The sequence below is a fragment of the Mus caroli genome, chromosome 6, assembly GCF_900094665.2.
Source record: "Mus caroli chromosome 6, CAROLI_EIJ_v1.1, whole genome shotgun sequence".
NCBI lineage: Eukaryota > Metazoa > Chordata > Mammalia > Rodentia > Muridae > Mus > Mus caroli.
In genome coordinates this window covers 143,841,407-143,869,099 of record NC_034575.1, presented here as the reverse complement: position 1 = coordinate 143,869,099, position 27,693 = coordinate 143,841,407, and the positions used below count along the sequence as shown (strand labels likewise).

Here is a 27,693-nt window from a genome sequence, read left to right as displayed (position 1 = left end):
TATATAGAGAGAGAGAGAGAGAGAGAGAGAGAGAGAGAGAGAGAGAGAGAGAGAGGCAAGCACTGATACACATAAAATAAAAATGATTAATAAACCCTCCCAAAAGTATTCATGAACTGATGATGATAAAGTCATATGTCACTCACGTGTCCTTGGTGGGTTTACAAGGCTGCCAGGGAGACTGTGTAGAGTGGGTGGAGGAGGAGATGCTAGCCCTCCAGAAGGCGCCATGATGACAGTGTCTTGAATCTGATTGTGCTGTGTCTGTGTGTCTACACAGATCTAGTTCAACACACGTAGAACCAGAGAGGAGAAAACTTTCTCTAAAAGAGTGTAACTTTCATCAGCCATGAACCTAACACATGTCTGACCAGTCAGATACCTTGTAACCCAAGATGATAAGGTGTTCTGTGAAATTAATCTGCAATTCCAGGTGTTTAGAGAAAATGACCCAGATTTATTGAGCATGGACCCCCAGTCATTTATCTTCTGCTTACAGAGTAGTGTTCATATCTCATATTCTTATGGCCCCAGTGAAAAGCTCTCTCCCTGCTGTGCCAAAGAAAGGTCTCATTTCCCAGTCCTGGTCATTACTGTAAGATCTTGAGTTCTCGACTAGCTCTCTGGAATAATAATAATATCCACACTGTTAGGACTGATACGTTGTACTCAGAAATGCTGGCTTTCTTCCAGAGAGTAACAGATACCGTCACAATGTGAGTTGTGGGAATAAGAATGTACAGTAAATCCGCAGGACCTTAGCTGACGGCTTTAATAGGCCAGACCAGCCCGAGCTGCATTCCAGCCCGTTAGTCACCCCTTAGAGTGTGGTTATCTGGCAAGCTCATTTCCATAGGGGCTTTGTGCTAACTATATCTTTCTTTAAAATCTTGGAAAAATTAATGCCGAACGCTACCACAGCGATCCAGCATTTGTTTTTTCAGAGGTCAGCCGCTTGATTTCATGTTGTTGGGCTCTGATACTCTGAGATTTAGAGATGAAGGTATTTTGAAATAATAGCACTAGAGTTAAGTGACCTCAGCTCCCTGGGTCTGTCTCCTCACCTCTAAATGATGAGTGTCTTCTTTACTGAGATCCTGTGTGGATTTACGTGCATCCTCATGGCTACTGAGGTGAGTGGCTCACAGCTATTGCACAAGTGTTTCACTGTCCCACACCTACTGAAAAAATCTAGTATAATTCAAATACCATGGCCAGATTTAAATACTACCTTGCATATGTGAAGTATTCTTAGGCCACTTAATGCCCAACCACTCTGCTATAAGGACATACTTCCCAATAAGTAATCAATAAAGGCTCAGCTTTCCTGTGCCTATTAAGTACTGAACCCCTGTCTTTGAGACTCTGTTAACCTGAAAGTCAGGGACTGCATAAAAAACTATATTGCCAGGAACTCTGGCCCACCTGAGCTGTCAAGGCTCTAGGACAGTTGTTACCCCACGCCATGATTTGCAAAGAGGCCTGCAGCTTTGCAAAGGGATAATCCCCTGGGGTTTTCCTTCAGCTGCCTTGGGTATGCCAGGCTAGGCTCTAAAGGTCATGAGTCCAGCCGACACTCAGTAGCCCTGTGACTGTGGGAAAGGATGAATTCCAAGGGCTTGGATGATGGGAATCTAGGTGATTTCCAGGGACTCTGCTGGCTTGCTTCTAAAATTCTGGTAACTCTAATATTTGATGGATATCTTTACACCTACTTTTGAGAGTTGGCGTTTATTTTACATGGTGGGAAAAAAAAACAGTTGTAGCAAGGGATGTGAAAGATACAGAGTAAAGTAGCCGAAGCCTGTTTCTTCACTGTGGTTGGGGTAGGTGTGGTATGTGGACACGATGCTCTGCTTGGAGTCTGGCAGTTGTAGCAGAGCATTTGGATTTCTTCACTGTGGGTGGGGCAGGTGTGGTGTGTGGACATGATGCCAGGCTTAGAGTCTGGCTGTCTAGTCACATTCACCTGTCACACTCACGGTTACTTCTCTGTCTGAACCCTAGAAGGACAAACCTAATAGGGACAGACCCCAGGTTTCTCTCAAATATCTAGAGCAAAGCCTTCTGAAAGAACATCCCAGTGCAATTCTAGTAGGGTAGGAGAGCTGGGACATGCCTCAGCTCCTCGAATCTCCATTCTCAATCAAGGACCCAGTGTGGAAGCAAGAAATCCAGTCTGCAAATGGTTCTGTTTCAGAACTATAGGCTCTTGGTAACTTGGTCCCTATCACGTGCCTGAATTGAGGGTGGATTTCATGAAGGCATATGTGCAATATAGCAAAGCCATTCACACCACTACAGCTGGGAGGGAAAGGAGAAAGGGCACGGTCCCCAAATCCCCTTCACAGATGTGCTCCCATGACCTTCAACCAGGCCTTACTGAACACCAAGCCTCCAATGTGGAGCCATTGAGGAACAGACCAGACCCAAACAAGAACTAGCCCATAGCAGCCTCTCCTGGAATAAACCTGACACGTCTTGTTATTTTTCCAAAGTTGCATCTTAGTTCGTCTTCATTGCTCATTTTTTCGTTTCTTCATATAACTTCTTTGTTCCTTTCATTTTCCTATCTACATTTCATGAGCTTTTCTTTTCTCCAATTTCATGTCCCAAGCAAACCTGATTCATGAAATCGAACCCTTTCCGATCTTCATCTGTGTGTCTCACTCTCAGTAGCCTGGTGGGTGAGATGTAATAAAAGCTGAAATCAAATCATCTTTAATAAAGAAAATACAGTTTGGAGAGCGCGGGTGAACTGAGGAGAAATAAATCAACCAGGCTGAAAAAAAAATCACAAGAAAAATCACGAAGGTTTCCCACAGTACTTCTTGAAGGAGTCTGTGGGGAAGACAGTTAAAATGTACATGAAGTAAGAGCCGCTTTGTTGGGCCTAAGTAGCCCTGGTATATTGTGAAATCCTGTTTCCAACAACAGTCTTTGAATTTCATAGTTACCTTGAGGGTCTTTAGAGATAATAGTCTACACCCAAGGATGTAAGTCAGGCAGACCCAGCTGTAGAGTAGCGCCCACTGCCATTGCGCTGTAGGATTCAGAGAACCAAGACTCATTAAGAATTGCTTTAGAGGTTGAGAATTTGGGGGAGGTTGAGGTTTAGAATTATCCTCAAAGCTCAAAGTTCACATGTGGTTGTTGTTGGTGGTGGTGGTGGTAGTGGTGGTGGTTGGTTGGTTTTTGTTTTTGTTGTTTTGCTTTTTGTTTTTTGGCCAATCCAAATTCAGAGGAGTTCGGGGGGGGGGGTGACATGGCATTGAGAGGAAGCTCTATGCAAATGGTACCAGGTGACTTTGGGTAGGGCCCAGTACCCATCTAATGTTTTCTTCTGTTCACTGGAGAAAAGACGATGCTGGCTTACAGAGCTGGAAAAATCGTCATCTGGGGTTAGTTGAAAGGGCAAGGAGGGTTTGTCTCCTTGTGTTGTTGAAGCATTAGCCTGGGCTCCTTTTTTTTTAGAACAGTCCTCAGTAGGTTGATGTTATTGTAACTTCTCAAAAGGGAACATCCCCGTGCAGATCACATGGGTCATTTCATGCAGTGGCAGATGCATGTGAAGGTCTACAGTATGGGTGAGTGGAGTAGTCTCCCCAATACTGACTTTCTTGGGCTGGGGATATAGCAAACAGCAAAAACACATTTTCTCTTTAGTCTTCTAATGTTAAATCCTAGAACAGCAGTGGAGAGGAACATGATGGCTTGTTTTCATGGTAATCAAGCAATAAGAAGAGAGTCACTTTATTCTGAAGTTAAGGCATACAGAGGGCCATGGGTGGGTAATCTCACTGAAGATATCCTGCCATCAAAAACTCTAAGCACCATCTGAAGGGACAATGTTCTGCAAACCATGCTCTGCAAAATAGATAACCGCACATACGAATCTATCAAACTAAAATTAATGAAGGAAATGGCAGCAAAACTTCATTAACGACAGTCACGTGAGCACGAACCTTATCACTTATTTCTAATTTAGTTGGTTTTCTAGCACCTCCATTCTGTTGATGTAATTAGGTATTAATCTAGCAGAAACTGCATTTTCTGTTATCACAAGGGTGATGCTTTTTAAGTCTTCAAAGGGAATGGGGCGTGGGCCACACTGCTTTACAAGGTGTAAGAAAATAAGAATATTGTTACATTACTACTGACAACGTGCAGTCAGCACAAGAGGATGTTTACTTGGTAATAAGGTGGATTCTCTTCTGGTGACTTTTAAAAAGATATCCTATATGTCGGGAACCAGCCTGGCCTAGAATGGTTTAAGTGGGACCCAGTATCAGTTTACAGCTTTAAAGACTGATGGTCTCTGGCCTTTTAGATATCTAACTATACTGAATGTTTGCTGATAACTTCTCAACAATCCTAAAAACTTTCTTGCTTATTAAATGGTTAAAAATCACTAGGTCCAACCACCTGTTTCATACTCTCCACGGCTATTCGTGCATGCTTACATACACACATGTACCTATACACATAAATATAGACAGAAGGGAGGGAGGGAGGGAGGGAGGGAGGGAGGGAGGGAGGGAGCAGAGCTCCCCAAACCAAACCAACAACTTTATTTCTTTCGTCTGGCCTTTTTGTTTTAACATTCTTAGACAAAAAAATTCTTTAGAAATTTCCTCATAGATAAAATGTTACATAAAATGGGAGTTACAGAAGGATGTTGATAGTAAGTTCAAAGTGGGATTTCATTCTAACATGCTCGGTACAAGTTCAAGGTAACAGCTTTTACATGACCTTGCCTTATCATAGTGCACACCTGTGGCTATATCCTTGGACCTAAATATTTTCCCTTGAACATAAAATTCTTCCAAGTCTCTTTCTCTTTTTAGTGTAATTATGAAAGCACGTTGTATTTCTTATTATGTAGCCTTTACTTACTCTATGAGGAGTGGGAACATTTTAATCTTGATTTTACCTTTATTACATCTTTCTAGAAAACAACTAAGACTGTCCCTTGAAACTTTCTTCCTAAAATTATTTAAATTAAATCAGGAATTCTATAGAATCATTAATTCATCTAAACAGCATTAATTCATGAAAGTTCATCTTTATGTTGATCTCCAGAAAATCTGATCAATAGGGTGGGCTAATGCCCAGGGATTATTATATTAGTTTAATAATGACAGGAAAGCATATCAGCTGCAAGAAGCAATCCTGAGGTGAAGTCCCTTTAGAACCTTGCCGGTGAGCTTACCCATCACAGACCATGCAAAAATGGTGGGCTATCTCCAGGAAGGTCACCTGCTAACCTCATCCTATCCTAGATGGTTCCTGACACCATACATAGTTTTTATGATCTAGTGTAAAATCACTTATAGTTCTCACGATAAACATGACAGTAAGCAAGATTACCATAAAAATTAAAGAAAACCATTCATACCAAGCATGGTTTCCTGGCTAGGGTGCTCACGGTGTCACTAAGGTAGCTGTCACCACTTCCTGCTCAGGGTCTGCCCATTGTGTGTCCCCTGGCTTGCTAGCCACTGCCACCTCATCTTTCATTATCTCACTCAGGTAGAAGAGCCGGCAGCAGCATCCTGTGTGAGCCTTTGTAACAGCAGAGCTGCCTTTGCCGGTGGTGTCTATGCCTTTAACGAGTCGACAGATTTACCCAGTTTAGTTTCCCGCAGCAAATCATTGGGAAGCCAGGGTGACAGCTCAGCCAATAAAAGGTTCATTTTGCAAGCAAGAGGACCTGAGTGTGGTTCCCAGAACCTGCATCTTAAAAGCCAGGCCTGGTGGTGCATAAGCGTAGTCCCAGCACTGGAGAGTGGAAACAGCTGGTCACTGTGGCCTGCTGGCCAGCTAACCCTGATTACCCCGTGATAATGGGTAATAGGCCAATGGGGGACACTGTCTCAGAACAAAATCCAAACCCAAGACAGATGGCACCAGAGGAATGATGGCTCAAGGTGACCTCTTGTGTGCACATACCTACATGAACTCCTACCCACACACTTGTACACCCCCATGCACGAGCATGCACACACACACACACAAGGCAATTCTTTATTACACCTTAATTTCTAGAATAAGCACATGTGGGGTGGTTTCAATGAGAATGGTCCCCAGAGGTTCATATGTTTAAATGCTTGGCCCCTGATTGGTGGAACTGTTTGGGAAGGATTAGAAGGTGTGGCCTTATTGGAGAAGGTGCATCACTAGGGTGGGCTTTGATATTTCAGAAAGACTGAATCTATTCCCGTAAACCATATTAAATGCTTTCTTTTATAAGTTGCCTTGGCTGTGGTGTTTTGGCACAGTAATAGAAACTAACTAATAAGACACTGAAACAAAATTTTATTTTAAGACATATAAGACATTATAAATTTACACATGGAGGTAAACAAGAGTAAGCAGCTCGACATGTTAGTCTGAGGCATTTACTTCATAAGCCTCTCCTTTTGTCCTGAGTTTGAGGATGAAGCATGCCATTGAAAAAAACTTAAGTCTGAGAGATGGGGAGATGGCTCAGTTGTTAAATCACTCACCACCAAACAAGAAGAATTCAGATCCCCAGAATTCATGTAAATGATATGTGGGCATCCTGACCTACCTGCAATTTTCAGCCTCAAGAGATGGAGACATGGACCATGCAGGCTAGGAAGGACAGCTCGCATCAGTGAGCTCTGGGTTTGTTTAAGAGATCTTGACTCAAAACATAAGGTGGAAAAGCAATAGAGGTATATTTAACATTCAACCTAGGGTGTACCTGCTTCTGTGCACCAGTACACACACACACACACACACACACACACACACACACACACACACACACGAGCTTACACATGTGCATACCACAGAGGTACATGCCATACACATAAAGAGAAAAAAAAAGGAAAAATATAAGTAAAAACGTCTTTGACTTTCATAAAATAAAAGATTCATCTTTTAAAGCTTCCGCAGCCAGTTTTTAAAGCTCTGCGTGCACTGGGGAGATTCAGGGAGTAAAACCATTCCTAGCCACCCATGCTTTGGCTCTTATCAAGCTTCCAGTTACATCTCATTTTTTGTGGTGGTGGTGGTGGTGTTCTGAGTTCCTCTCACTGGCATGAAGATGGTTTGGCTGGCTTAAAAGAGCCCGTGTGAACCCTGTCAGAGAGACCTGAAATAAGGCTGTGGCGTGTCCTTGTATTCACACTAAGTCAGGTTGATCTCTGTGTGCCTCAGCTCACAATTCACACTCCTCACTATCACTCCCAAACGACACCGGATATCTGTAGTCAGAGCACTGCCTTGCTAAAAATAGAACACAGTGATACCCAGGTACCACCCAGGGAGGCCGCCGCGCAAAGCGACAGATGGCCTCTCTGGGACAGCACCATGGCACAGGCTCTCTCAGGTGACAGAGTGCAGATCTCGTGCCAGCCCTTGCCAGCTCTGATCCTAGATGCTATCGGGCACACAGAATGAAATGGATAGGCATCCCCTGGCCAGACTTGGAAAGCAGCATGTAGAGATGCCAGAGTGTCCTTGATTCAGCAAGGCGAGTGATCATTTCCAGCTAGTACACAGCGGGCCATTGTATTTCCCACCTCTGAGGAGCCAGGATACATCCAGAAAGTTGCTTAATGAGGAGAGGTTGGGCGCGGGGGAGCTAACTGGCTGGCTGTGTGATGTGCATGTTTAGTGGAACAGACGGGGATGTGTTGCTGTGACCTTGTTATTCAGCACAGGTTCCTGCTAGCAAGTAGACGAGGCCAGGAGGCCCAGCATCTTGGCCATACCATGTGCTAGCTAAGAGATTACTGGAAATCATTGAACCTGCCTTGGCCTTGTTGTAAAACCTAGTTCATCCAGTCACTTGTTTACCAACCACATGACCTGCATGAGGTTGGGCACCTGCCCTGGAACAACAGTAACTAAGGTCACGTGCCCTTTCTACAGCCATCACAACACACTGAGATCCTAAACAATAGGCTGCCACTAAAGCAGACAGGGATAACAGGAGGGACAGGAGGTTCTGTTTCAAGTGGGTTTGGTAGGTAGAAGGTTTACATTGTATGTGACATCAACTATGTGTGCCCTGTGAGACCCCACTTTGCAAGAAAATGGAAGTCTCTGTAGGTAAGTTCTTTCTAACTTTATTGCTTAATCTGATGGCGTACATTAAGATAGTTTGTTTTGTTTACACACTGGTCTTATTAAAATGTTGCACATAATATAGTTCGTTTTGCAAGGCAAATCTTCCTTTCAGTGTGCCTAATGAATCTGTTACTCAAAGAATCCTATAATGGTAGTGGTTCAGGGGTAGAACACTTGCCGAGCGTGTACAAAGCCCTAGGTTTGGGCCGCCAGAGTATACAGGAAAGAAGGAAGGAAAGGGGAAGAGAAAGGAGAAGGAAAAGGGAAAAGAAGGGGAAAGGAAGAGACTTTATATCATGCTGCCCTAAATATAACTGTATCTTAGGTCACCATAATTAAGTTACCATTATTCCTGAACTCGTTAGTAACTGTTGCCACCTATATGATGACAAGCTGGGTCATCACCGAGTCTTCACCAGATCTTTAAGGGAACTGAAAAGGAATTAGGAGGCAATGGAACAAGGTGGGAGTAAAAGGTTATTCTGAAGAGCGGAAAAGAGGAGTTCTGTGTGCAATAGAATCTATACGCTCTGATGAGGGGCCAAGACATAGCCTTCTCTGTGATGATGCTGAGCAGACAAGAGGGCTTTAGCCCATCTACCCAGTGTCCAACACAGCCAAATGTGAGGCTCATGGCGCTGTGTGGGATAAACAAGCATGCTAATTATTTTAAAAAGGAAGGAAAGAAGAAAGACTGAAACATTAATTTAAAAACTCATTCTATGTGTATGGATGTCTTATCAGCATATATGTCTATGCATCGCATGTGTGCCTGGTGACCATGAGCTCAGGAGAGGATGTCAGATCCCTTGGAACTGGAGTTACAGGTATTTATCAGCCACCAAATGAGCACCTGGGAACTGAACCAGGGTCTCCTGGAAGATCAGCAAATGCTCTTAACTGCTGAGCCATCTCTCCAGGCCTGCAAAATATTAACTTTTGAAGCACTAACTACAATGTCTTTTATAAAATATTGATGGTGATCACACAAAGACGAGGCCAATTCCAGTAAAACGGAGCCAGAGAAGTGCCCTTGCCTGCCCAGTAAGGCACTCTGACTGGGGAGCAGAAGAAAAAAGTGAGTTGCACAGGGCCTGGGAAGTCTTGGCTGCAAACACTGGTGACACAATCCCTTTTCCATTCTGATGACAAATTTTAAATTCTAATAAATCCTATTTGTGAGGCCACTCAAGAGCCCTGTCAGCTCAGAAGTAGCTATGCATTTACAGTCTTCCTACAGAAGCCACAAACTGGGCCAAAGTGAAGGCATCTCCGAGAATCTAATTTCCAAGTGTGATGTAGTGGCAGAGCCATACATGGCTTCAAGAGATGGCTCTGAGCTTTGGCACTCTTCCTTGTGTGACTAGAATCCCCTCAGAGCTCAGACCCATTTTACTTGGTGATTGCAAGTAGCTCTTTGAGAACTCTTTGGGTGTCCTGACCAGTGAAGGAGGAAGCACAGGGGATCCCCCACTATGTGTGCCCCAGGACAAATCCTCAGCACTCCTTCTAAAGCAATGGTCCCAATATGTGAATCGGTCAGGCCTGCTGACTGTTCAGAAAACCCTCTTTCCTTACAAAGCTTAATCAGAAAACCCTTATGAAGAATGGGGACATAAATAGCATCCTTGAACCCCGTGGTGGCTTTCTCAAGAGTAGATTTTGAAAGTGTGGCAACGAGGAATTTGTTTTCAAAACTGTTTTTTATTAACAAAACAAAACTATTTAGGGGACACAGAAGAAATGACTGGTCTCATCCTGAATTAGCTAGCAGAGGGTGGAGCCTGGTAGATGGGGAACCCTCTGAAAGTCCCAAGTTGCAAGTGGCACAGGGAAATTGCAAAGGGCATGTCATCGTGACTCCTTGTTCATGTCTCTGAAAATGTGTTAATTTGGGGAACGTCATAACCCCATGAGGTGGTGACAGAGCATACCTCCCACTCTCTGCGTACTTTGCCGTAACCATATGGTGACACATGACACACCTAGACTGCCTGTGCCAACTCTGCCCACTCCTCCTCCCACCCCCTAGAAGCAGAGTGTGAACACAAGCTTTCTTCCCCCACTCCCCCCACACCATCTTCTCCCAGCGTGTTCTTAAATCCATTGGAAGCATGCAGGCTGGGTGTTACTTACCTACCGTCAGAACTATCAAACACTTCTTGAGGGGTGAAAGTGGGAGTCACAGACTGCATCTCCAGCCATTGCCAGCTTTCTTAGCTCTGCAACCAGAGAGTCCTCCATCCAGGGGCTGTGATTTTTACCTTGGTCACTGTTCATGTGGGGCAGGTAGTGACTGGAATGGGAGAAAGGCAAGGGCTGAGCAGGCTGGTCATCTGCCTCCCCCATCTCTCTTCAGAAAGAAATGAGAAAGATAAAGATACACACAATCTGTCTGCCTTGCCATGTGTGTGTGTGTGTGTGTGTGTGTGTGTGTGTGTGTACTTGCACGCGCCTGTGTGAGCACCTGCTGTGCTTTAGTTTTAGAGGAATACCAGCATCATCAATGTGTATAATACTGAAAATTGAGTCCTGACAAGGACATGGGCAAGCACACATAGATAACTGGTTTACTTCTCAAAGCTCTGGCAGGCTGGTGGATGGATTCCAATTGGTCTTCACTTGTCAGGCAGAGTAGGTGAGGATGCAAGAGACCACAGTGAGCCCACAACCCTTGTCCCTGTTCAGGATTCAAGAAGAGAACAAATAAAATAAGAAGCACCTGTCCAGGGAGCATTGCATAAGGGAGACCTTGTGGGACCATGTCTGGGATCATGTACAGTAGCTACAGCTGCGTGTGTCCCATCCTCTGTGGCTGTCTGCAACATGGCCATTTATTAGCTCTGTGGGTCTCAGACCAGCAAACACAAGCCAAGGAAGTGTCCAGGTAACTCGGTGACCAGAATCACCTGCCATCACATCTTACCCTCTCTCCCACAAATGTTCTTTCCTTCATGCTCGTATAAGAGCTGGCACAGACAGAGCTGGTGAACTAGTGACTACTCAAATGCCAGCTGGCCAGTTTCTACCCCGGCTTGTGAATCGTGGTTCACTATGGGTACAGCCACCTCTAGGTGACACAAACCCCACAAGTCATGGGAGAGGACCCCCAGTAAGACATCCAACTTGAGCTATTCTTTAAGGGTCCCCAGGCTACCTACATTCCAAATGACTCTAAATTTTGGGGCTGCCTCCATTTGGTCAAGTTTAGTAATTTGCTATAACTACTCAAAGAACGTAAAAGCTACTATTCTGACTATTGACTGGATCCAAATAAGGAGGGCAGCCAGGTAGAAGTGCACATGGGTGCAGTCTGAGGAAGCACAGAGCATCCAACCCTCTCTGCATCTTGCCCTTCATCACCCAGCACAGTTTTACCAGAGTGTTTGTGCTTAGACCTGATTGGATCACTGGCCATAGGATTGAACTCGGTCATTAGCCCAGAGGTTGGGTTGTCTGGAAATCCTGCCTCTGGGATCATGTGTGCTTTGTCACCCAAGAACCCACCTTGAGTCAGCTCATTAGGACAAAACCAGATGTAATCTTGGGGCTCCTGAGAGCAAACTCACCTCTGTCACCTAGGAAATGGTAAAGATGTGTGGATGTCATCATAGGAACCAGAAAAAAAAGACCCATCAAATTGTTTGTTGAAGGATGGTACCTAGCTTCAGAAGGTAGACCTGGAAGGGGAGCTAGGATGGGAGGGAAACGTGGATCAACTAAAGGAAAATGATGGAGACATGTTTAGAAAGTGACCATGCCCCTGTGGCAACTGTAAGGTGTATATACATACTATCAACCCTGAAAATGATGCAGTCTTACTGAAGAGGCAATAGGCTAGACTTCAATTGGAAGGAGATAAAGAGTTGATCAACATGTTAAACCTCCCAGGTAGGCTCTGTGTTCCTACCAAGACTGAGTGCCTGTGTCAGACAGCCAATAAAAACAAAGCATTATAAGATTGCATCTGTCTAGCTCCAGTCTATGTCAGAAGCAAGCTTTAGATATAGAAAATGCTCTGGCTTTGTTTTGACTTTCAGAGTATCCTACTGAGTAGGTAATCAATTAATCATAAAATCAATTAATCAGTGAGATTCTTAAAGAAAACCATAAAGGCGTGTCAAGTATATGAAACTCAAGTGGTCTTAGCTTAAACATGGAAAGCTTATTCACCCAACTGCACCCAAATCAGACCTGCCAAGCCTATGGGCTAATGAGTGGCAGCCTCCCTGTTGCACACACATGAAACTGCGCTGTGGAGAAAGGCTACAATTCCTGCCCTCCAATGCCTGATCTCTCTGTGATTAGGCATATTAAAGTTACACTCAGCTTGAGGTCATTATTCCAAGACAGCCTCCTGCTTCCAGAAAGGTGCACACAATCTCCTTTCTCTCTCACTTGTGCTCAGCCAAGTCCACGGTGTGGCTTCATCCTTTGAAGTTTCCCCCTTTATGCTCCAAGGAGTGGCCTCACTTCTCATCTCACGACAGCTGCCAGTTGTCACCCAAGGGTGCTGGGTTTACTGCTCAAACCATGTGGTATAGGATTCATGCGTCTGTCGGTCACTTCACTCATGCTTCTGTCGATCACTTCACTCATGTGTCCATCGGTCACTCATGCGTCCGTTGGTCACGTCACTCATGTGTCCGTCAGTCACGTCACTCATGGCGACTGTGGTACTTTCCTCTTTGTACCCGGAGGCTTTGCAATTGAATTTTATGGTGGAAAATCTAGTAAGAAGCACAGAGATCAGTTTAGGATGGCCAGCATGAAAATGGTATCATGAGAGCCCCGCAGCACACAGCCTTAGCAAATGGAGGCTGGGCGAGGGGGTATCAGATGGTTAGTTGGTACTCGGCTGCAGAACCGAGTGCATTCTATTCTGTGTGTTGCCTCAATAGTGATATTTGAAACCCCTCTGCCAAACTCCACTACACTTCCGGCATTTTCCTTCCTCACCTATATGTGGATCTGTGATGCAATACTGACAGGACATGTGCTCCTGATCTTCAGTGAACGAACCTTTAGCATACCCTGCAAAAGTAACCCGAGAGATCCCAGTTGCAATCGTCCCTGTATTGTTTGGTTTTCCCACTGAGTTTAGAAGCTGGGCTTTCTGGAGCTGAGGCCTGAAGCACCCAGAAGCTGAGCCACCTTCAGCCTTCTTCTGTTTCTGTTTAGTTTCACCAAGTTTCTGGGCTGAGCTCACTCTGTAGCTGGGCCAGGCCTTGAACCTGCAATCCTTGTACCTCAGCTTCTGTAGCAGTCAAGTGCCAGTGTCTCCATCAGACACGGAGAGCAGTTCAGGAAAGGCAGAGGGACTCCAAAGAACCAAAGCCTGACTCAGCCACTCACCGTTCTGTGGCCTTGGGCAAGTAAGTAAACTTGCTTCATGTTGCAGGCCATGGAGTAAGATCATAGCGACCCTTGTTCTGTGGAATTGTGGGTATCGGCCACAACAGGACCAAATGCCAGGCACTCGGAAGGCAAGGCGGGATCTGTTGCCATGTTACAGAAGGTCAGAATTTCATTTCCCTCCAGCTTACATATATACAGGTGATGTTTGGTTGGACCAAACCAGTCTCATTACTTCTTAATCTCATTCTGACATAGCAAAAACTTACACACATGCTAGCTTGGGCTCTGTGACTCAGGGCTGCTTCCAGTCTTAACTCTGTGTGTTTAAGCTTTGATGGGCTCAAGTCTATTTGCAGAAACTTGAATTTTAAAGCTTTATCTTGCATTCACAGCTCACGAAACACAGGGCAGGAAAAGGTATGGACACGCCTAGAGGGGCATTCTTGTTTCACCGAGAAGCAAACTGAGCCTTAGACAGTGGGACACCCATCTGCCCCATACAGTAAATGCTTTCAGTTATGAGGAAGTCAAAGCCCAGGTGTCCTCTCTCTCTGATTGGTGCCCTTCCATTGCACAGTACTATCTCTGCTCCAGGAATGAAGCATCACTTGAAAACACTAAATGTGAACACCACACAGGGTCTCTAAGTGACGCTAACAGTCTCTGACTGAACAGCTGTAGACATCAATGGGTCAAGCTGACCTGCTATTAAAAGGACTCTGAAAGATTCTTGTGACTTCTGTCCATTGCTCCTGCAGTCTCCTAGACAAACACACTATTATAAAAAATTATCCCCGGCAAGAGGATTATGGGTCCTAAGTGAACGTGTCAGGAACGACAAATTCATCTAAGTCTTGCATTTTAGAAGCCTCTAGAAGACCTGCCCTTCCCTGAGTTATTAGGAAGGATCAACCCTGCAGCCTAGAAGTCCGGCAGCTAATCTTCTTCCCTGGCTCTCGGCTACCCTGTGGTCACATGTACTCAGTTCTGGTGAAATGAGGAAATGATCTCATATTGACTAACCAGCATCAGCCTGGGAATCTGATAACCACGTGCATGACCACAAGATATGCCACGTAAAGTGAAATCAGACCACTGTGTTAGCCAGGAGCAAAGCACGGGGTGAGGAAGCTGTGCAGGTGAACCCTGATGGACGCATTAGGCCTGTGCTTCTGTCTTAGGGTAAGGTAGCCACTTCACTTTCCCCTCCCCCAAAGAACAGGAAACTTCCTTCTGAAAAATGCAGACACACACACACACACACACACACAGAGTTTTGTCACAGACTGCTTTCAACAGAAAATAGAACACAAGAACCCTTTCTGTATTGATTTTTAAAAGCCCTTTTTAAATTTTATTTTATTTTTCTCTTAAAAATTTATTGGTTCTTTGCGAATTTTTATGGATATCCCAAGATATGGAGTCCTTTGCCCAAGACCAGTATATGTGGAGCATATGATAGGTCTATTGTCAGCCTTTTGAGGAACCTCTACACATATTTCCTTAGTGGCTGTACCAGTTCACCCCCCCTCCAGTTCACACTCCTCCAGCAAAGAATGAGTGTCCCCAGGCCCAGTGTCCACACCGCCATTTTTCACCATTTGTTTCTTGACTGTAACCATTCTAACTGGGCTTAAATGAAACCTCTGAGCAGTTTTAATTTGCATTTCCTTGATGGCTATGTATGTTGAACATATATTTTTTCCCCCTGAAGTCTGTTTAGTTTTGTGCTGTTTAGGTTTTCTTGAATGTTTAATTTTGAGTTACTTATATATTCTAGCTAGTACCACTCCTTCAAAGATATAACTCATAAATAAAAAATGTCCAGTCTGCTTACTGCCTCTTCAGTTGAGCGATAGTACCCTTTGCTGTTCAGAAACTTTTGTTTTTTGAGGTCCCATTTATTAATTATTGGTATTAAAGCCTTTTACTATCAAGATGCTGCTCAAAAAGTCTGTTCTTATATCAGTGAGTCAAGCTTAGGCCCCCTTGCTCCTGTCAGAGTTCGGGTCTCTGGTCTTGTATTAACATCCTTCATGGATTTAGAGTAGAGTTCAGGTCTCTGGTCTTGTATTACATCCTTCATGGATTTAGAGTAGAGTTTTATACAGGATGAAAGACACAGGTCAGATTTGATTCCTCCTCTGTGGTCATCCAGTTTGACAAGCAACACTTGTTCAAGATGCTGTCTTCTCTCCAACAGGTATTTGTTGACTTCTTTGTCAAAAGCTGAATGGATGTAGGGGTGTGGGTTTATACGTGAGTGCTCAATTCTGTTCCTTTGACTGACAAGTCTGTCTTTGTGCCAGTACCACCTGCTTTGGTAAGGATAGTCATGCTCACAATATTCATTGTAACAATGTATACACATGGGAGGTTTTGCCACTTTCTGGTTTCTGGTTTCTTGTTCAATTTATTTTTTTCAATCTTTTAAAAGAGTTTTTGTTGTTGTTGTTGTTGTACAAATCTTTCCTGTCTTCGTTATACTTACTCTAGATATTTTACTTTTCTTGAGGCTATCGTGAAAGGTACTCCTTTCTTTCCCTGTATGTTTGTTGTTTGTATGAAGGCCAATCCTTTTTTTTTTTTAACTGATTTGTTAATTTGTTGAATTATTTATCAGGTGTAGTAGTCATCTGGAGGAATCTTTGGAAAGTTTTACATAATAGAATTGTATCATCTACAAATAAGGATACGTTGACTTCTTCCTTTCTTATTTGTATCCACTTTACCTTCACTTGTCTTACTACTCGAGCTAAGATGTCAAGACTTGCCTACTTAAATGGGAGTAGGCAACGGGATTACCACTGTGTCCCTGGTTCTAGTGGAACTACTTGCAGTTTTTCCCTGTTTAGGAAGATGTTTTCTGAGGACTCCTGTATGCTACCTTTATTGTATTGGTCTTGTACCCTCTATCCCTCATCTCTCCAGCACTTTTATTGTGAATGGATGTTGGATTTTTGTCAAAGACCTTTTCTACAGCTAGAGAGATGACCATGTGGTTGCTATTTGTGTGGTAGATTAAGTTTCTTGAACCATCCCTGCATCTCTGGGATGAAACTGACTTGATCATGGTGGACAGTCTTTCTGATATGTTCTCAAATTAGTTTTGAAAGTATTTTATTGAGAATTTTCATGTCTTTGACAGTCTAGTAGACTTCTATAGTGACTCCATCTGGCCTGGGCTTTTTAGTTGGGAGATTTTCAATTACTGACATCTCATTGCATGTGACAGGTATACTTAAATCATTTAATTCATATTTGTTTGATTTTGGTAGCTCAGATATATCTAGAAGTTCATCCATTTCTTTTACATTTTCCAGTTTGGTGGAATATCAATTTTTAAAGTATATTTGAATAAATCTCTGAAGTTTTTCAGTGTATGTTATGGTGGCTCCCTTTTCTTCTCTAAATAAATTGGATCCTCTAATTCTTTTGGTTACTTTGACTAAAGGTTTATCATTCTCTTCAAATAGCTGTTTCATTGAATCTTTGTATTTACTTTCATTCTGTCATTAACTTCAACTGTGGTTTTGAGTGTCTCTTCTGATCTATTCTTTCTTGTTGTTTACTTACTCCCATGTTTCCAAGGCCTTTGGGTGTACCACTTTGTTTTTAATTGCTATCTCTAACTTTTTGATATAAGCACATCATGCTGTAAACTTTCCTCCTGTGGTGGCTTTCATCGTGTCCTAGAGGTTTTGCTATGCTGGGTCCTCATATTTATTCAGTTCTAAGAATTTTTAAATTTCCTTCTTGATTTCTTTACCAAATTTTTATTCAAAAAGTATGTTGTTCAGCTTTCATAAATTTCTGTCTTTTCTATTGTTGTTGATATCCATAGCGATCAGATAAAATTCAGGATGTAATTTCAATTTTCCTATATTTGCTGCGACTTGCATTGTAATCTACTTGTAAAAATCCCTTGGGTTACAGAGAAGAATGTGTGTACTTTAGTTTTTAGATGGGATGCTCTGAAGATGTCTGCTAGGATTATTTGATGTGATTGAACTTTACAGCTTCCTCCTTTTTCCAAATGACTATGTGTTTGTGAGAGTGGAGTATTGGAATCACCTATTGACACTGTCCTGGGATTAATCTGTGTTTTTAAGTTTAATGGTATTTCTTTTATGAAATTGGCTGCTCTGATGTTTAGTGCATATATGTTTAGGAGTGAAATATCCTCTGTTGGGGTTTTCCTGTAATAAGAATAAAGAATCCCATGTATCTCTTGTGATTAGTTTTGAAGTCTATTCTGCCAAATATTAGACTAGCTACACCTGCATGATTCTGGGTTTCATTTACTTACTCTGTCACTGACGCAGAAGACAGCAAAAAGATGGATCCTGTTTCTGATACAGTCTGTTAGTCTGTTTCTATTTATTGGGGAGTTAAGACCAAATTTATTTTATTGTTATCATTTAATAGTAAGAGCTATTCTTGAACAGTGTATATGAATTTCTGTCATTTTGTTGATTATATGATATTCTTTCAGACCTCTTTTGATTCAGTGTTCTGGAACTGCTTTGTGCCTTTCTGTGCAGGTTGATCCTGTTATTCAAACCTGAGTATTCTTTCTATCTTCTACAGGGTGGATTAGTAGTCATACATTAAATCTGATAGTTTCACTGGGTATAGAAGTCTGCGCTGGCATCTGTGTGGTCTTTCGTAACTTGTAGAACATGGGTCCAGTCCTGTCAGACTTTCATAGTCTCCACTGGAAAATGAACTGTTACTCTGGTGGTCCTGCTTTTTGTATGAGACTTGTTTTTTTTGTTGTTGTTGTTGTTGTTTTTCTTGTCACTTTCAACCTCTTCCTTTTGACTGTTATGTGATGTAGAGAATTTCTATTCTGGTCCTGTCTATTTGGTGTTCTGTATGCCTCTTGGACCTTGATAGGCATCTCTTCTTAAATTGGGGAATTTTTATTTTATACTTTTGCTGAAAATATTTTCTGTTCCTTTGACCTGGGTCTCTTTTCCTTCTACACTTATTTATTTTGAAGGTTTGAGTTTTATAGAGTTGAGTTCCTATGTGCTCTGTTCTTGGAGTTTGTGGGGGTTTGCATTTTCTTTGTCTGAGTGATCTAATTCCTCTATTTTGTCTTGCAGAGTTGATAATTCTCTCTTCCATCTGGTCCAATATCTTGATAAACTTTCCTCTAAATTTTTTGTTAGACTTCAAGAATTTTGGATTCATGAATTTTGCATTCAAGGGCCATTTCATTTTGGCTTTTCTTAAGAGATTCTATCTCTTTATTGGATTCTGTTTTCATGTCTTGAATTGTTTGTTATGTTATCCAAGTGTGTTTTTGTTTTCTTTTTTCTTTTTGTTTTGTTTTTGCAATCTTTCAATCTGGTTTCGTCTCCTCTCTGAATTCTTTGATCATCTTTCATTATTTCTACTTGAACCATTATCATGTGTGTCATCTAAGTTGTCTTCTCAGGGGACATTACACACGGAGGACTAATTTTTGGTAGAGACTTACTGTTTGTTTATTCGTGTTTGCAATGGGATCTAGGCATCTGGTAGTGTTTGTAGAAACCTTGCCTTTTGTGTTGAGTGGGTGGCTGAAGCACTGGGTCCTATTACTCCAATCTGTCAGATAATTGACCAGCTGCTGTATGGGGCTAAGGGCCCAGTGGTTGGGGTATCAGTAGTAGTCTTGGCTCACCTCAAGCTCAGTGAGGTTTCTAAACCCAGAGAAGACTTTCTGTAGAGTTAGAAGATGCTCATAGCTAAACTTCAGGCATGAGGGGGGTTAGAACTTTTCTTCAGGTAACAGTTCCTGGTGGAATTGGAAATGCTAGTCTTGAATCCCTTGAAGAATAAATGAGGGGAGGCAAGCCAGGGCATGTCATCATTTCCATGCCTACTGCAGGGGTAGGAGGAGTTACATGTGCAGGTATAGTGCCCCTCCTTGAAGGGGAGAGTGAGCCTTAAGGTCATGGGTGTGGGTACAGCAGGGGTGGGCACAGTTGAGGATGTAAGTCTAGCCTCACTGCCTAGTGATAAGGAGCAAGGATCTCAGCATTTCTTAATTTTAAGCATTGTACAGTTACCCATATACCTTCATTTCAGATATGGTCAGTTGACATACCAGTAGAGGAAGAAACCTGACAAATAGAGTAGCCAGAAAATCCAAAGGGGGTAAAGAGAGAGAATGGAGTCCAGAGAGCAGGGACAGACCATCTTTGCTCCCCGGCTCCTCCCGCCATACTTGTCCTTGCCTTTGACAGCTGTGACTGGCTGGGGATTAGAGGAGGGAGAGGTTGGGCTGGGTGTTACTTACCATTGTTTCCTGGTGCCTAGCACAGGCACAGGAATCACAAGCGGGAGTTATGAAAGGAACGAGTAAACAAAGGGACCAATGCAGACAGAGCAGAGACTGAGAGTTCCATGGCCCCCGCAGCTCCAGCAGCAGCCGCTGAGAGAGAGATGCAAAGCAGGCGGCTTTGAACATAACTGACCCAGCCCTGTAGCGCCTTTCTGAAGGGATGGTTTCACATACTCTATCTTCTGTTCTCCATCTCTTTGGCAGAGGAGTGATCTGCTGAAGACATTCTGCCTCTGCCCTGGAAGTGATGGCTTTTCTTTCCCTCGATTTAGGATCATCTGACTCTGTTACCTGATGCTCTCCAACACTTGTGCCCCAAGTGAACGAACGGCCTTTCTTCCTAGTCACATGTGCACCCTCTTAAATACCCACCCTGTCTCAAACTTCCTTTCCACCTTCTTGTGGTCTAGGAATCTAAACTTAACTCTAGATTCTTCCTCTGATAGAAAACACACCATACTCATCTTGAATCTGGATTCTTTCTCTTAGTGGTCTCAGTTCTACCCATTTCCCTGCTTTGTTATGCATATTTATTCAGACATAAAGAAGTTATATAGCAAGCCTTTATTTAAATCCCCTGAGTTTTTTCCATTTCCTGTCTCAGACATAGTTTTTCCTCTGGAAGAACCCAGTGGTAGCCATCTGTTTATCTCACACACTCACCCCAAAAGAGCTGGAAAATTCTGGGACTCTGACATGAAGAAATTATTACACCTTTAGCGTCTTAGCGAAGGCAGCTTTCTAGCAGTCCTCTCTGCTCTCCAGTCTCCTCGAAAGCCTAGAAGGGGGTGTATCTCTTACGCAGCTATCTGGGATGTTGGCTGGCTCACTGCCTGAAGGCAACTCAGCTGGTCACTTGCAGGGATTGCAGAATTTGTCCTAAGAATCTGAAAATTCTGATATTTTCATTGTGCCAGAAATCAGATGATGTTAGCTACTGCCTTCACCGTTTTAAATATAGGTCTGCAGCAGTCAAGTCATTTATATAGTTGCACAAACATCATCACCCCTGGCTTCAGAAGATTTCAGGCCAAACTCCATTTGCCTGGGCCAGAGGGAAAGGAGAGAACTGACTCGGGCAGTTTGTCTGACACAGGCACAAATGTGTGTGCACGCACGCACACACACACACACACACACACACACACACGTGATAGGAGTGACTGAGTGAGTTTGTCACTCTGAACTTCAGAGAAAGTGATGGTCTTCCTTTAAAATGCTAGTGAGTTACCCTGTTTAAATGCAATTCTCTTTGTTTTTTTTCTGTAATCCTTTATCATTTTTTTCCTGTTACTGGTGATAAGGAACCATGAAGAATCAATCAATCTATCTATCTCTCTCTCCCACACACACATACACCATGCCAAGATCTAGATGGAAATTGTTTGTTTTTGTTTGTTTTTTTGAGACAGGGTTTCTCTGTATAGCCCTGGCTGTCCTGGAACTCACTTTGTAGACCAGGCTGGCCTCGAACTCAGAAATCCGCCTGCCTCTGCCTCCCGAGTACTGGTAGATGGAAATTGTAAAGACTCCCCTCCCCCGGCAGATCTGATGGTCCTGTGGTTCCAAGCTACTTGGAAGAGGTTTTCTCAGCCAATTCCCCAACTTACCTGGGAGGGAAAGAACTATAAGCAAGAAGCTCCCTGCAGGGGTGTCAGATGAAGGTACAGAAAAACAGGCAGGCTGGCAGGGCACACCCACAAGGTCTGTGCTGCAAAGGCTTAGGATCCCAGCTCTGACATGGGTGATTAGCCTGCTGGAGATGGGGGGCACATTACAGTTTACTCTGCAGTAAATGAAGATTGATAAATACTTCTAAGTTATACACTGTGGCTCTCTGGTGTTGGACAGTTAGGCAGACTTTGAGACATATGGGTGCCTACCACAAGGGAGAGAAACACACAGAGGACACACCCAGTCTGCCCAGAAAATAGCAGAAGTGGTGCCAGCTATTGTCATCTGGGGAAATCACCCCACTGTAATACAGTGCTTCCAAAGGGAACAGACAGAATAGCCCCAGACCGTGCCCTTCCGCTCCCTTCTTCCCCACGGGAGCCACAGGCCACAAAGCTGGTAAAGAACCTTAGGTGAGGATGGAAGCAGGGGCCCAGCATGGGTGGCTGGAACCGAAAACCTTTCTTCTGCCAACTCTGCTCAGGAGCAGTTCATGCCTCTCTCTCTCTCTCTCTCTCTCTCTCTCTCTCTCTCTCTCTCTCTCTCTCTCTCACACACACACACACACACACACACACACACACACACTCAGTCCACTCTTGCTACCATCAGACCCTAGCCCATCCTCCATCAGAATTACTGGATACCTGCTTCATCAAGGACCAACTGGGACCCTGGAGGAAGTCATTGTTGACAAGGTCTTTCTTAGGCCATGAGGACCAGAGTCTTAACCCCTTGACTCCAATCCTGCCTCTTTCTGCCTCTAGCCAGAGAGAGACCTTTTGGTATATATACTTAGAGAGATTTTGTTTTGTTTTTTTCCTCTGAGACAATCCTATCTAGCTCAGGCTGGCCTGAAATTCACCATATAGCCCACACTAGCCTTGAAGTCCAAGCAATCCTCCTGCTTCCAGACTGCTGGGATTAATTGAGACACTGATTTAAATCCCAACAGTCATACCTGGAAACATTCTTTGTGGTACCTCCGACTCCCTCTCACACTCACTATCTGGTTCCTGCACATTTATTTCCTCCTAGGAGAAGAATTTGGACTGGTTTCCTCGGATGCGAGCCATGTCACTTGTCAGCAACGAAGGTGACAGTGAGCAAAATGAGATCCGGAACCTGCAGGAGAAGCTGGAGTCTACTATGAGCCTGGTGAAGCAGCTGTCAGGGCAGCTGGCAGAGCTGAAGGAGCAGGTCAGCAGGGGAAGGGGAAGGGAATGGGGAGCGGGGGTGATGGATAGGGGAGGCCCGAGCCATTTACCTCTGTGAGCAAGGGGACCCAGAGACTCCAGGAAAGAAACCTCCCCAAGTATGCCTTGCAGTGTGGTGGCATCTCAGCAAGCAGGGGCTCCCCCACAACCCCCGCAAGCATTTCTCACTTTGTGGAAAGACAGAGAGGGAGCCCTTTGCTCTTGGTGATAGATTTTATCCTGCCAGGCTTCAGATAGCCAAGCTCATTGGAAAGGCAGGTGTTCCTAATGGCTGCCACTGTAACATCCCTATCAACCCTCTATCATATAACGACCTTAACACTCATAAAACAGAATATCACCAGGCCCCTTGGTAGCCGTTAAATGCTTACAGCAACAGTGATAAGAACACAACAGATCCGTTTCCTAACCACACAGACAATGGTTGCTCTTTCTCACTACCTCTGTTTATGGTAATTTAGTTTTCAAAATAATTTCTTTTGTGGTTATCATATGTGGAACCAGACAGTGGGCTCTTGGGAAAGAAAACAAGACCTCAGTGGCCAGCAGCACTGGGGAAGAATTAAGAAAACCAGCTGAACACGCTCTCTCTCTTTCCCCAGATGACAGAACAAAGGAAAAACAAGCAAAGGCTGGGCTTTCTTGGATCAAACACACCCCATGTGAACCATCACATGCCACCGCACTGACACCATGGGGGCACGCCGTGACCAGCCTTTCATCGGATGCCTGCCTCATCACGGAGGGATGGAGATGGAGGGGAGCGAACAGTGGCTATTGTTGAAAAGCTAAAAACAACCAAGTGCCAAGATGCTGAGCCATTTAGCTCCCAGAACAATCTGTAACTGTGTTTGCACGCTTGAGAAGATTCAAGCTTAGAGAAAAAAAAAAAAGAAAAAAAGAAAAAAACCACATAGGGCACAGACTCTCTCTGTGGGGCAGGAAGTAGCCAGCCTGAAGGGCTGGCAGGGGTGGGAGAGTCTGATGGAGAGCAGCAGACCTCCCCCTGCTTGATCGATAGGCCTTGGATTTGTCTCACACGCTGACTGCAGCCCGCAGCCTGTCATGGCTGGTTGGAATTTGCTCGAATTGTGGCACTCAGGTCATCGAGACAGGAAGCCACACTCTGCTGGCTAAGTCTGACTAAGAAAAAAAAAAAAAATTAAAAGATTAAAAAAAGGAGAATAGAAAAAGGTGTCATTAAACTTCTGAACCTTACGTGTTAGCTGGACATTTTCTTCTTGGCACGAGACACAGTGGGCTCAGAGCACTGCCCCTCAGTGCTTCAGAGTTCATACCCCACACACTGAAAAACATAACTGGATCAGGGTGGCTGTCTCCAGGACTCTGTGCGGGCCTGTGCAATGAGAAGCTTTCATAGAACTGGATAAGAGTGTGCTTAAAGTCACGTGCGTGCTAAGATGTTAAAGACCTGGAGAAGGGAAACTTAACCATAAGACCCAGGAAGTAATGTTTGAGTGCCTATGCTACTAAAGTATTCAGGCATTGAAAGGAGATCTCAGGGGTGATGGCAAACACTCCGATGGCCTTGCCTTTTAAAAGCAGGTTGGCTTATATCTGTGATGCTTGAGGACCTGAGTGCAGTCCCTGCAGCTGTGGGAGAGAAGTCTAAGAATTGTATTGACTACATAAAAATACACAACAACATTACAATGGCCTATTTAAGACTATTAGAGTAACAGCTTTTCAAGATGTAGGCAGCTCATAATTCCTTCCCCCAAACTGTTTTCACGTTGAGTCATACAACCAGAACTTGTCAAGGGGAAAAAAAAATAGCCCGGAAGGAGAGATTTCTCTTGGAGATGATTCGAGGTGTCAGAGGCAGACAGATAATGAAAGTGTGAGGTGGTCTTGTGGCGAGGGGCCACCAGCCAAGACACTACATGCTGAACCAGAGACCCTCTGGTCTCCAGATCCTTTAAGCGCTCAGCCACCAAGGGTCACATAGGGCTTGTTACAACTTTTAAAGCTTTATAGCATTTCAATACAGTTTTAGCTGTTAACTCCTAAAAAGTAAAAGCAAAAATAAATTAAACCCTGGATGTATATGAACCCCACCGTACAGGCAGGAACCTGAATGGCTTACCTTCCAATTTCATAGGTGTAGCCTTGGAACCACTGAGACACACTTTTCTAACTAAATTTACTGGGACTCAACCTCCACAAGGACCACCCGAAGTTACCAAGTGCTCCAGGCAATGCTCCTCCTAGCCTGAAGTGGAAAGGTGCTAAGAAGACGGCAGTGTACCACTGACCTTTGACCCTTGTCAGAGACCTGTCTACAGTTACCCTTAATTCTTTGCTAAAACTTAAAGGGTATCACCAAAACTAGGCTAAGACAGCCATGTTTAAAGCCCAGGGCCAGGAACGCTGCAACAGTACAATCCACTGGGCAATTAGAAGGGTAGGCGCTGCTTCGGTCTGCTGTGGCCTGACCTCCCAGCTGTGTCCCAGCAACTCACAGCTCAGCACTGTGGTTTCCCCTGTGGGAAATATCCAAAACATTTCAGCTGGTGAGACCCTCACTATGTCAAAATTAAAACTTTTTCAGCTGCACTTTTCTTTTTCTTCCCCTGTACAAGATGAAAGATTATAAAGCAAAATGTTAAAAAACATCAAACAAAAAAAAGGGGGGGCACTTTCAGGGACACCGAATTCATAAAGATATTAAAAAATGAGGGAATTTGATGTCAGGTGAGAGTTTATATTTGTTATGCGTGTTTGTTAATGCAGCTGGAGCAGTTGGCAGAAGTTGGGTACAGTCGGTATTCTCAGATGTATGTAGTGATATTAAAAATACAGTCACCCCTGATTTCTAAGCCAGGGGGGGCTTTTTTAAATATTCGGATTATTAAAATCCATACTGGTTAAAAGTCACAGTTCCCGCTGAATGATATTTTTAATTTACAGAAGGGTTTGCTCCCAGGTGTGCTCCATTCTGCATCTCAAGAGTTTAATCGAATACATTTCCTAAATTAAAATGATTGTGATCAGAGATCTTGCACTGTCTAGAGATATAACATGCAAAGATACCATTTCTACCCTTTTGTCACAAAGGACTTAGTTTCACAAATCTGCCATTCCCCCTCCCTCCCCCCCCCCCCCGTGGAAAAAGATCACCATTTTTGGTAGATTGTTGATAATTTCAGGAAGCTAATTCACTTGAATCAGAACTGATATTGTGTTAATCCTCATATTTCCCACTTCTAAAAGTTGTTTAATTATAAACTGTAATGTGCTGTGGCCCCATCCCTGGGACTAAGTGTGGGAGTCGATGAAGAAGACTAAGGACTTCGCTTCCCAAGATGCTATCTAATGGGAAGGGAGGGCCAAGTGCCCATCCCTGGGACCCAGTAGATCAGAGTATGCCTGCAGAGTAGTGTTGGCCTCACAGCTCAGAACCCGTAAACATGCAGACAGACGTGCCGTGTGGAAGAGTAACTGTGACAGCTGTTTTAAAGCTATATTGCAACAGTTATTGTAATCTTCTGGCCTGGAGACCCCTTCCAAACTACTGTGAGATGAGACACAGTTAGCCTAGAGGGGGTGGGCAACTTAAATCCAGACTGGCTGTCTGCGGAGCCAGGTGAAGAACTAAGCTGCTTGCGGCTCTGAGGCCCTGCCCTGGACAGGGGGGCGGGAAGGCTGTGTAAGCCATGCTAAGCTCTCTGTTTTCAAAATCTGACAGCCAATTCCAGAAAACATTCAAGGCTACCTGAGGGCTCATACTCCCTCACCCTGCTGCTGCCTCTGAAATAACACTTGATAGAACTCCTGTGTAGAAGACGCAATGCCAAAATCGAATGGAACTGAGTACGCATGAGAACCGAGAGCCCTGAAGATGACTCCAGGTACTCACCTCCCTCGGAACTGACTCAACTAATGAATGAGGTCACTGTGCCAGGCAGGACTCACCTCACCAAATGGATTCTCTGTCCTCTGGCAGTAGAAAATGTCTATATCGTCTTTTTAAACGGTGATTTTTTTAACATGCTGTCAGGACTGGGTAACTTATAAGTTAATATTAATAAAATGAATTTGTATCTTGTGTGCACCTCATTCTTCTCTTGCCATGTTTCTGAATAAGATCTCTATGGTGTGAAAGGCGTCATAGTCACCGCTGTTTTACACAGCAAGGCTGAGACACACAACAAAGGTCAGTGAGCCTAGGGTCTGTTGGGAACTGGCCAAATCTCCATTTCCTCACACACACTAATATATCTACACTTCAGATCCCCAGAAGTGGGCACAGATCCTTTGCCATCTTGGAATCTCTGTTTCTTGATATCTGTTCTCCCCAAAGATAGTGCCCCCTTCAAACTGTGATTCTGAACCTGTGAGCCATGACCCATTTGGGGGCTAAATGACCCTTTCACAGGGGCTACACAAGACTATTGTAAAAGACAGATATTTATATTATGGTTCATAACAGTAACACAATTATGCTGTGAAATAGCAAGGAAATCATTTTGTGGTTGGGGGGGGTCACCACACAAAAGGTTGAGAACCACTGTCTTAGAACAAAACTCAGTCTTCTGCAGCCCAAGTCCTACCCAGGTGATGTGAAGCACACTTAGTCTATGAATAGATTTCTTTGCTGTGGATACTTTTCAGTTCCTTGAAGCGGTGTGGCAAGACCTGCTTTGATTTGCTCCAGTCAGAGCAAAGGTGGCTCAGAGGAGGACAGGAAGTGAGTTCCTCTTCCAGTGACAGTGACTGGCATCCACAGCAAGACTCTGCATGCAGAGGGAGCTATCAAGTCCCAGGCCGTAGCCTCTGTCTACTCAACTAGGTGTTTTGAGGAAGTCCCAGGCTAGAAGCTGGGTGTTAGTGTCTCCTGTGGCCCTCCCCGACTGGAGAGGCCACAGCTTCATGCAGACTTTGTGGCAGACAAGGACAACAGAGAGGAGAGCAGGCTTGACTGAGATCCTCTGAGGTTTTAGGGGGTTGGGAGTGGGAGGTGATTCACTTTATAGCCCTTGC

General features: G+C 44.0%; 1 protein-coding gene across 1 annotated transcript in view; it reads left to right on the top strand.

The window, feature by feature from the left end:
* The window catches only part of Itpr2 (inositol 1,4,5-trisphosphate receptor type 2), a 394,656-nt gene extending 367,887 nt beyond the window's left edge, over positions 1-26,769 (top strand). Inside the window, exons 56-57 of the mRNA XM_029478274.1 lie at positions 22,511-22,672; positions 23,292-26,769. Of these exons, the coding sequence (XP_029334134.1) occupies positions 22,511-22,672; positions 23,292-23,378 (249 nt within the window). The 3' untranslated portion in view covers positions 23,379-26,769. The remainder of the gene's footprint in view (positions 1-22,510; positions 22,673-23,291) is intronic.
* The last annotated feature ends 924 nt before the right edge of the window (positions 26,770-27,693 follow it).